The sequence below is a fragment of the Nanorana parkeri genome, unplaced genomic scaffold (genome assembly GCF_000935625.1).
Source record: "Nanorana parkeri isolate BGI_ZX_2015 unplaced genomic scaffold, ASM93562v1 scaffold996, whole genome shotgun sequence".
Classification (NCBI taxonomy): Eukaryota; Metazoa; Chordata; class Amphibia; order Anura; family Dicroglossidae; genus Nanorana; species Nanorana parkeri.
This window is the reverse complement of record NW_017307264.1, coordinates 27,734-36,627: the sequence shown is the minus strand read 5'-3', so window position 1 is coordinate 36,627 and position 8,894 is coordinate 27,734. Positions and strand designations below refer to the sequence as shown.

The 8,894-nt window shown below is 40.7% G+C and overlaps 1 protein-coding gene across 1 annotated transcript in view; it reads left to right on the top strand.

Moving 5' to 3' along the window:
• Window positions 1-7,765, top strand: part of RNPEP (arginyl aminopeptidase) — a 25,240-nt gene extending 17,475 nt beyond the window's left edge. Inside the window, exons 9-13 of the mRNA XM_018567004.1 lie at window positions 797-1,021; window positions 1,213-1,355; window positions 3,135-3,288; window positions 5,015-5,019; window positions 7,736-7,765. Of these exons, the coding sequence (XP_018422506.1) occupies window positions 797-1,021; window positions 1,213-1,355; window positions 3,135-3,284 (518 nt within the window). The 3' untranslated portion in view covers window positions 3,285-3,288; window positions 5,015-5,019; window positions 7,736-7,765. The remainder of the gene's footprint in view (window positions 1-796; window positions 1,022-1,212; window positions 1,356-3,134; window positions 3,289-5,014; window positions 5,020-7,735) is intronic.
• The last annotated feature ends 1,129 nt before the right edge of the window (window positions 7,766-8,894 follow it).

The following is an 8,894-nucleotide window of genomic DNA, read 5'->3' as shown; positions in this document are numbered from 1 at the left end:
CAAGAAGGGTTAACTGCTTGTTTTTGTCTAGGTGCTAAAAGTTCTACTTAACTGATCACCCGAGCCGATTTGTTCTTAGACCAGTCCGTGTAGATTCTCCACTGCATCGGTCTTAAGCACCATAAACCCATCAGGTTCTATACACCGTGTATAGGCGTGAGAACACTGATATATTCCAATGCTGCAGCGTAGTAGGAGACGGGCTTCAGAGATCCAAGAAGCAGGGGACCAGCTCAGCGGCTTGGGTGACTTTTTTTAAATTTTTTTAAAGCACTTAGACAAAAACAAGCAGTTAACCCTTGCAATGTAGGGTTAACGGGTTAATACGTTTTGCCCCGAGTTCTTCTTTAAGTAGAGAGTTAAACCACCTGACTGGCCCATCATGATGAGGAATACTTATAAGTGTTGTTATATTAGGCAGATTGCAACAGAAGTTGCTGAAACTCACAAGGGTGGGAGGGAACCCCAAAATGTAGTTATGACCGGAAGATCTGAGTATCCAAGACACATTAGAAGCCAAAGGCTGACTCCTTACCATGTCAACCTATAATCAAAGTATAATGTTTGAGTGGACTTGCCCTTTAACCTATACAGATATGATTGTAGATGTGCTTCCAGTTAATTGCAATCAACTTTTCTCTTTACAGCTAGTGGAATTGTTTAGTCTACCTCCATTTCTGCTAGCGGTTTCATCTTTTTGTTTTCACACCTCTGCCAGACAATAGTTTGTATATTTCCGATTCTATTGGAACTTGTAAATTGCACATCACTAAAGTGGTTTTTTTTTCTACTGTAGGCCTGGAATTTGACCATTGGCTAAATACTCCTGGTTGGCCTGCTTTCTTGCCAGACCTGTCCCCTGGTACTACTCTCATGAAACCAGCTGATGACTTAGCCAAGCTCTGGTCATCTTCTCCCCCAGACATGGAAGCTATTAGAAAAGTGGATGTCTCATCTTGGAAAACATATCAGATCATCTACTTTTTGGATCAGATTCTTGGGAAGTCCCCTCTACCACCTGGTGAGAAATTTGGTTAAGTAAAGCAATGGCACACTTGTGAGAGATAAATATGAGTAATTGAAATATAACCTATATACTTGATGGCGACCAATAACTGGTAGACAGATTTTATAGCATTTATTCTTTTGTTATCTATTATTCTTTCTGCCGAAACCTAATTCATTTTCATTTCTTATCCTGTTTTAAAAAAGGTAATGTGGAAGAGCTTGGAAAATATTACACAAAGATTTCTGAAGCCACCAATGCTGAACTCCGCCTTCGTTGGGCCCAGATTGCGCTGAAAAATGATTACCAAGATCATTTTCCTAAAGTTTGCGATTTCCTGCACAGCCAAGTAAGTGAGTGGGGAATGTAGCCAACATGTTTAGTAGGAGAAATTTTAAAACTGAAATAATTAGCATGTTCCCTAGAGCAAAATTAGCATTTGTTCTGCACACACTTTTTAAATTCAATTGAAATTGGCTTAATAGTTACCCCTATGTTAGTCGCGCTGTAGAAAGACAGCCATTCTTCTATTATAATCTTTGTAGGCATTAGTAATGCCAGCAAATATGCTGCAGTTCACCTATTCAGATACGGTGGTTTCTATGGTCTATGATTGTTAGCCTCTCAAAGCACAGGAATAAATTGTGGAAGCCCCTACTTGGCGGTATTACCGATTGTGGCTCGGGGTTAATTTTCAGTACCATAAGCAGTAACCCTGAGCAAAACTCGGCATTACAGGGTAGCATCTCTTACCTTGTCCACGATCCCCGCTGTGTCCCCTGGCCGATTCCGGGTTCCGTCCCTTGAGAACGTCCGCGTTGCAGGGGGAGGGAACCAGCGGAAATCTTAAGATAGAACAAAAAAGGAAAAAATAATCAAACCGCTAGGGAGGTTAATACATTACGGTATCCAAAACAAGGGCTCACTTTGCACTGAAAAACATCCTTATAGTCATTATATTTTCTTAAGCTCAACTCTACAAAACCATCAATTTAAAGCAAGCCGGTCAGCTTTTTCGAAGGCTTAAAGTGACCCTACCATCACAGATTGTGAATGCTGGATTTTCCCTTAGAAAATTTTTTATAACTGTCCAGTAAAGTCTAAGCCCTGGTTCACACCTGTGCGGGTGTGACAGCGAGTCTGCATCTTTTACATGTGTTAAGGTGTAGCGCGTTTGGACAGCACGTTTATACTAATGGGCTGCTCGACAAGTTATAATCGCACCAGGGAAGTGCATACCCTTTTTTAAAAAAGAGAAGCTACACCAAAATGCATGTTTTTTTGTTTTATGCATTCATTGTGCTACAATGCATGTTCTTTGGAAGGAACTTTTGGGGTGCCAGAATGAAGGCACTGCAGAAGAAGAGAAAAGACACGAGTACTGATCTGCGTTGTAGGAGCATACACATTTATCCCCCCCAGAATACAGGTGTGAACAGGGGCTTAGAGTGCACCCACCATATGGCTGGCTGTGTATAGATGGATCATCAAATACCATACAAAATGTTTACCCCGATGATTGTTGGGGCCAATCTATTTCTCCTCCAGATTCTTGTGTTGCTGGTTTCACTCATAAAAAGATGATCAAATGTACTTGAAAATATCTACAGCTGATACTGAGGACTTTTTTTCTTGGAGATAGTTGCTTAATATCACTCATTTGGTAAATGTATGCTGAAAAGAAAATGTGGGCTGCCATGACTGAACCTGCTTTGTGAAAATGTGCATTGCCTGATGGACACACAGACCCAGTGATGTCAGTACATTGGGTTACTGACATGGAAGAAATATACAGATCAGGAGTTCAGACTGCACTATGACTTTGCTTGCTGCATTCTTGTTCTGGGTTAGTGACTCAGAAGTAATAAATCCAAGCAAGTGTTTAGAAGGAGATCAGCAATGGCAGCCTTCTTATTTCCCTCTGTAGGTCAGATTACTTGTATCACTATTGAAATGTGTACCACGTATCGCTAGTCTGGGACTGGTTATTTCTGTTAGGGTTAAATATTAGTATTACATAACTTCAAAAAGTTTAAGTGTACCTGCTATATATATTATGCTATATTTTATACTTTATCTTTTGTGAATTTCCAATAAACATGAACGCATTTTCTTCTTGTGCTTCCAGGGGAAACAGAAGTACACATTACCACTGTACCGTGCTATGAAAGCTGGATCCGAGGCTGCTCTTGCTCTAGCCATGGAAACCTTCCAGTCTACATCTCCGCAGCTTCATCACAATGTCCGCAAATATGTGAAAAAGATCTTGGGCGAGTAGGGAACATAACACAACATGAAGAGAAAAACAACAAACAATATAATTTCATGCATTTAACATCTCCATCTCTCGGCATTCAAGAAATAGATTTTTATAGCTTGGCAATCAGAGTAAATTTGTGTAATGAAACTTTATAGTGTGCTTGTAGCATTCAAAATAAAATAATGATTACATAAAGTATATTTGTAAGGTGATTGACCAACTAGGACCGCTTCATTAGGGCTTTGAATAGCTGCTGCTAATTGGAATACTATGAATGCTACCATTAGCTTTGTAAGGTAAGAGAAATGGTATTCCAAAATGAAACTGACCCAGTGGGAGATTCATGCTCTGCATTTAAAATAGAATTCTAGGCAAGCTTTTCTTTTTCATTTTTTTAAATAAAGAAAACAGAGAAGGCTTTTTTTTACGATTACAGACCCCCAATGGATTGGCCAATATGTCCACATTCTCTTTTGCTATAGTGGAAATCTTAATCACGAGTAACAGTGTGACTTTAAAATATATCAATAGCTTGGTCTTACCTTACACATGAACAGCTGTAAACACTTTGTAAGGGATTTCATATTTCTATAAAAAGGCAAATCACAAATACACAAGCTTGCTACCACTAGAGATTTCATAATATGAATCGAAGGTACAGTTACTGGCAATGTTGGAGGCACAGTAAAAGAGGCATCACTGGTACACATTTCAGATTGGACCTGTCATGCTAGAAAACAAGCTGTTAAGCGCTTCACTCATCCCTTCAAAGTGACAAAGAGCTCAGGGGTTAAAACTTAAAAATGCGTTCAAGTACCTTAACTATTTAAAACATTTATCTTATTTGTGTATGACTCGGCTGTAGATCCTCAAATCATCTCTGAATTGGTGCTGACACTGCCCTTCCTTCTGGAGTGTGGCTACTTCTGTTCCCCATGGTCCCTGTGTGTGTTATAAAGTAGCCAGCACTCCAAGCTCGCTCCCATGATGGGGTACAATATCACATTTAGTTAATTTGTATTGAGATTGTAGTCCATCACAGGAGCGAGCTTGGAGCAGGGTCTACTTTACAAAACACACAGGGACCACGGGGAACAAAAGTAGCCACCCTCCAGAAGGAAGGACAGTGTCAGCACCAATTCAGAGATGATTTGAGGATCTATAGCTGAGTGATACACAAATCTAATACATTTTTGTTAATAGTTAAGGTACTTGAATGTATTTTTAAGATTCATCTCCTGAGTTTAGTGTCACTTTCAAAGTTTCACCACTAAAGTAGTAGTGTAATACATAAACCTGTCATGAGGGAATGCTCACCTGAAAAATGCCAGACACCTGGCTGTTATGCTGAACCACTGGCTTTAGAACTTTCCGATTCACTGACAAAGAACAAGTATGCAGAACAGGCAAGACAGAGGCCCCTATTTTGCATACCTGTATCGGTTGCTGTATTGCATTTGAGAGCCAAGCAACTAGCATTTCATGTGAGGTTGGTAGTGGTAGCCTCCATGTCTCTCCCATGATATGCCTTTATAGGGTTAGCTCAACTTTTCACAAAAAATGAAAACGTTGATTAACACATAATACCCTCCACCCACACCAACCACCCAGACAATATAATGGACACTTTAAAACGTAACCACGTTGAACGTGGAGCATGTATTCTTATTCACATTGGCCAGTGTGGTCACATGGTTGATGGTTGCAGTGTCCAATGACTGCTTGCAGTGGCAGACATAATGACATGATGTTGCTATTCAGTCTCAGGGGCTGTGTAGTGTCTGGCCTGCACAGCTGCGACGGTGCGACGTTTTTTGTTTTTTTTGTTTTTTTTTTAGTGTATAGGTGAAGTAACCCTTTAAGCCCTTATATTCCCTGGGTGCTTAATTTAATAGAATACCATAAAGAATGTATGCGGGGCCCAGGTTCCATAATTTCCTGTCTTCACTATTTATCTAAAGTAATTTATATGGAAAGCTGTACGCCACCATTTTTCTTATAATGGTTTTTCTAATTTTCGTCTCATCAAAGTCCACAACCACAGGGGAGAGTTTTCTAATTTGTCTATTTTGATGAAATTGCATTAAAGCTCTGGCATTTTTGTAATCATTTACCTTTTCCATTGTATTCATTCTTTGGTGTAATTGACATCTGAACAACGTTGACTTTGTGTAAAATGTCTTTACAGTGCTCTCCTGGGCCAGTTCACACCATAAAAAGCGCATTCCAGGGCAGTCAGGCTCTGGAACTCACTGAATCGCATTTCGGCCAACTTCCTGTGTTTATGGGCGGGAGGGGGCATTGAAGTCAATGACACCAAAGCCATGCCACCCACCCACGTGCCTGCATTCCGGTCCAGTGCAATCTGCAAAAGTAGCAATTGCAGCATTATCCCCCACCGCCCATGAATGCAGGAAGCCGGCCGGAATGCGATTCAGTGTGGTCCCGAGCCTAAACGCCCTGGAACACACTGTTTATGGTGTGAACTAGCCCTAAAAATCGAATCTTGCTTACCCTATTAAATCCTTTGAGTAGGGATGCACAGATACTTTTTGAGTACCAGTACAGATACTTGGCATTTTCATGAGAACTACCGTGGTTGCAGCTGGGACCTGGCTCTGGCACTCCACCACTGTCCTGAAATCATTAGTCTGTATTGTTTTAGAAAAACTGTCACATGACAATAAACAAAAATGTATCAGTACTTGTACTTGTAAGTACTCGGCAAGTACCAGTAATCGTACTCGCAAAACTGGTATCTGTGCATCCCTTTTATTTATAAAAACAAAATCGTACATTAAAACAGAGATGTACAAATCCCAGGAGCTCCGTGTGCTCCTTACACATGACAGCTGCCTCCTAATTTTTGCATTTTTCTCTAGTCTAGTCTTGGAGCTCAAAAGTATCGGTACATGTACTAGTACTTGTACCGAGTACTGTACTTGGTATCTGTGCAACCCTACCTTTGAGAATAACTTACTACATCCTGCAGAAAGTAGATAAAGCAGAATGTCTCCCCTTTTTTATGTGAAATACAAGGTAATGGTGAGAATCATGACAATGCAATAGATAAAAGAGGACTTTTAAAGTGTTTTTTGGAAAACAAATGGGTAAACTATGGAAGAAAAATTCCTTGTTTCCCTTTTCTTTCCTGAAACGGGAAGTGAGGGGAAATCTCCCAAAAGAGGAAAGAGAGCAATAAACACAAAGACATGAGCCCTTCCAATTTGGATGAAGTTACACTTTTTAGGTCTGAAAGTAGATTTCAATTTTTTTTTTAATTACTTCTAGTAGGTGGTATGATCTAGAACAGAACCCTATAATGTCTCCCATATGCGGATGATATAGAGCCTGGTTAATGGTTAAATCTTTGCTAAGAGAAATACAGAGTGCCATTGCTGCCCTTGTGAAAAGACTACTGTCATACTAATCCTTTGACGTCGGTAATTTCTTAGTCACTGACCTAAAAATTATTACATTCCATAAAGTCATAACATCAGATGTGCATGTATGCTACAGGTCAGTGTATACACTTGTAGATTTTTTTCAATTCAGCTTTTGGGCTGAACGGTGTGAATGGAGGAATTTTACGCTGCGGCTGTTTGATGCAGATGCTGTTTGTCCAACAATTTTCCGCCTGGCTCCTTCTATTTTTAATCCAAGGATGTCGGATGGGAGCTGGCAGCTGGGCGAATGTGGGTGGGCCTAAAGCAAAGCCATTCAGTCTACATGGCAGCCAGCTGCTAAAGGAGAGGAGTGTTAGCCCTCATTCACACGGGTAACGGCCGGCCTGTACAGCTCCGTCCTGCGTGCACGGCTGTATCGGGCAGCTCCCGGGAAGGACAGGTGCTGCATGTAATTATATGTAGTAGCCTGTCCTTCTCTATGGGAGTATGCCGCCCTACGCTCACCTGACCTGCACGTCCGTGCGGGTGTCCCTGCTCAGACACAAATAGGATCCATCCTGTCGGTATACCAGCACGGACGTACAGGTTAGGAGAGCGTAGGAGCGGCGTACGGCTGCGTACTCCCATAGAGAAGGACAGGCTGCTGCGTATAATCACACGCAGCACCTGTCCTTCCCAGGAGCGGCCCGATATGGCCGTGCACGCAGCACGGGTCTGTAGGGGCCGTCCGTTACCCGTGTGAATGAGGGCTTAAGGTAACAAGGATGAAGAAACTATTTTTGCTTGAATGTGATTGGATGATGGAAGTCAGAAGAGCTTCACCTCATTCACTAAGCTAAGGGGAAATTCCCTGCAAAATATACAGTCTATTTGCCTTTAGTAAACCAACCCCTATCATGTGCTTATTAAAAGTACCTGCCATACACAGAAGTGCCTTAGCTAATATCGTTCAACATGAAAGTGTCTTAGGGCTCTCACACAAAGGCTAAATAAAGATAGGCGTCCATTGCATTTAGTTTTTGTTTTTATTCAAAGTCTTTATTAAGAAAGAGTAAGAGAAACCATTACAAGAAACAATACATGTCAATACATCTGTAGGTATATCTAGATAGGATGACCTTTTATCTTCAGGCAAATGTAAGGTACAAATGTAACCGATTTTTAATCCCATCCAGACAGTAGAGGCATTTCAAGTTCTCCAACTTTATTTGTATTTTATAGCTAACCTAGATTAAGAAAAAATAAAATATAAAAGAAAACCCTTTACGTAGGAGTCTACTAGAACTCCACACATTGCATGTAGTTTTGAGTCAGTGGGGGTTCCTAATGGAGAAACTGAATGAATGAGGATGAGTGTCAATGCATCAATGCCAGCAGAACCTGCATGTACAGATTTATTTTGCTTGATGAAATGCAAAGTACTTAACTCATTGTTTTGGTTCTGGTCTTTGGAGAACACCACATTTATCATCTGTTTATATACTGTTTCCAGCTGATAGGGACACCATGGTGATCCCTCCATTGTAGCAATAAAGGAAAAAAGGAATATTAACTAACTTTTCTATTCATGTTGCAACACAACTAAAGATCGTGCAGATTTATCAAATTGTAAGCACGGGGAAAATAGGCTGCCCATAATCAACACATACAGATTAGAATATGTGTAATGTTCCTTTCATGCGTTTCATAACTTTATTCTGTCTATAGGTGTCACTGTTGTCCATTGCTAGAAGCAGAGAGGTTGCTGACCCTTGTTTGTGTGTTATAGAAAAACACAAACGATTAGATCATCAGGTTGGTTTCTCCCAACACTGCAACACAAAAGTAAAACACAGTAAAGTTGTTGCTAATATGTGTCGGGTTAACTATGCTGTATATTTTAATGCTGCACATGGGCATAGGGCGTTTTTCAGCACGTTCCGACACGCTGAAATACGCCAGAAAAAGTGAGAACCATGCCCATAGGAAATAATGGGATTTCACTTGCAGGGCGTTTAACAGCGCGTCAATCAGCGCTGTAAAACGCCCAGGTGTAAACCCGGCCTTAATGGCTCTAGAATTATTGCTCTCACTCCGTTTGCGGCGATATGCAACATGTGCGGCACGTAGGCGCACCTGACGCATATAAGCGTGTGTATTAGGGGGGACAGACTTAAAAAAAATGTTTAAAAAAATAAATGTTATGCTTCTTGATCTTTTTTATGAATTTCATTTTTGTATT